General features: G+C 51.2%; 1 protein-coding gene across 13 annotated transcripts in view; it reads left to right on the forward strand.

The window, feature by feature from the left end:
• Nucleotides 1-1,281, forward strand: part of JAKMIP3 (Janus kinase and microtubule interacting protein 3) — a 50,353-nt gene that overhangs the window by 34,799 nt on the left and 14,273 nt on the right. For 10 of the 13 annotated variants that reach the window (XR_001522594.3, XM_015633631.3, XM_015633638.3 and 7 more), the window contains one exon: nucleotides 434-562. Coding sequence is in view for 12 of the 13 variants with exons in the window: in XM_015633631.3 (XP_015489117.1) it covers nucleotides 434-562 (129 nt within the window). In the remaining variant the exon portion in view is untranslated. The remainder of the gene's footprint in view (nucleotides 1-433; nucleotides 563-1,281) is intronic. The other 3 variants (XM_015633632.3, XM_015633642.3, XM_015633635.3) reach the window with 1 other exon arrangement.

The raw sequence follows: 1,281 nt of genomic DNA on the forward strand, positions 1-1,281 counted from the left end.
AGGTATTTTCTGTTTGTATTATTCAAATGATGTTTGTGTCTTGAGGCACACAGAAGGTGCAATATTCAAACCTGTAGGGCACAGCCCTGCTGGAAGTGGTTCATGTTTTGTGTGAGATCCTTAAAAACCTCCTGGAGAAGTGGGGTTCTGGCCTTTCCCAGTGCCACACCAGTGTCCTGCTGCATGAGTGACCTGGGGACATCCCAGTGCCACAGCAGTGTCCTGGCACAAGGTGCTGAGCAGCCTGGGCACAGGGCTGTGGCACAGCAGTGTCCTGCTGTGTGTCCAGTGTGTCCAGCCCCCAGGGCAGTGTGTCCAGTGTGTCCAGCCCCCAGGGCAGTGTGTCCAGCCCCCAGGGCAGTCTGTCCAGTGTGTCCAGTCTGCCCAGGTGCCAGGGCTGCTCCCTGGGCTCCCTGACCCTGCTCTCTGTCAGAAGCCAGTGGTGGAGACGTTCTATGGCTATGATGAGGAGGCTTCCCTGGAGTCTGATGGTTCCTCCATCTCCTACCAAACGGACCGGACTGACCAGACCCCCTGCACGCCTGAGGATGACCTGGAAGAGGTACTCCTCAAAAATCCCTCTTGGTTTGCTTCTACCCTTGATACTGCCTTTGAATGAAATTCCTGCTCTGTTGCATCATTTCTCATATCATCTCTCATATCTGTTCTATCGTTCTGACCCCTCAGACCACAAAATGAAACATTTCTGTTGAATTTGGTGCTGTGCATGTTGGTCAGTATCTCTAAATCTTAGGTCTTCATTAATTTCACAAATCTCATGTCCTAGGAATATTGAATTTATTCCAGGTTTGCAGGTCAGAAAAACTGAGCAATTGGACAGCCCTTGTTAGATGTGTTCACTCTGTGCCTGGCTGCAGATTTTGGCATGTGTCATTTGGGCCAGCCAAGCTCAGCACAGAGCAGCAAGGTCTGTGTTTGTGCAGGGAGAAGGGAATGTTCCCCAGGAGCTCTGGGCTCCAGGGAAATGCTGACTCCTGCTCACTCCCGGAGGCTCTGGGAGCAGAGCACACAAATGTAATACAAATTAAAGGGATTATTCCAAGTATTTGCCAGGGCTTCCCCAGAAATGCATTCCCCAGTGTGTGTCAGATCACTGGACCATTACACAGCTCTGGGCTTAACAAGAATCTTGTAATAAACACAAATTGCCACTGATGATGTGCAGCCTTTTCACACTGCAGGTGTGGAATTGCTAAAGGGAACCTGTCCAATCCCTCACTCTGTCAGGGAAGGTCCCTGGGGCTGGGCTGGGCTGGGCTG

Source organism: Parus major, chromosome 6, assembly GCF_001522545.3.
Source record: "Parus major isolate Abel chromosome 6, Parus_major1.1, whole genome shotgun sequence".
In the NCBI taxonomy this organism is placed as follows: domain Eukaryota; kingdom Metazoa; phylum Chordata; class Aves; order Passeriformes; family Paridae; genus Parus; species Parus major.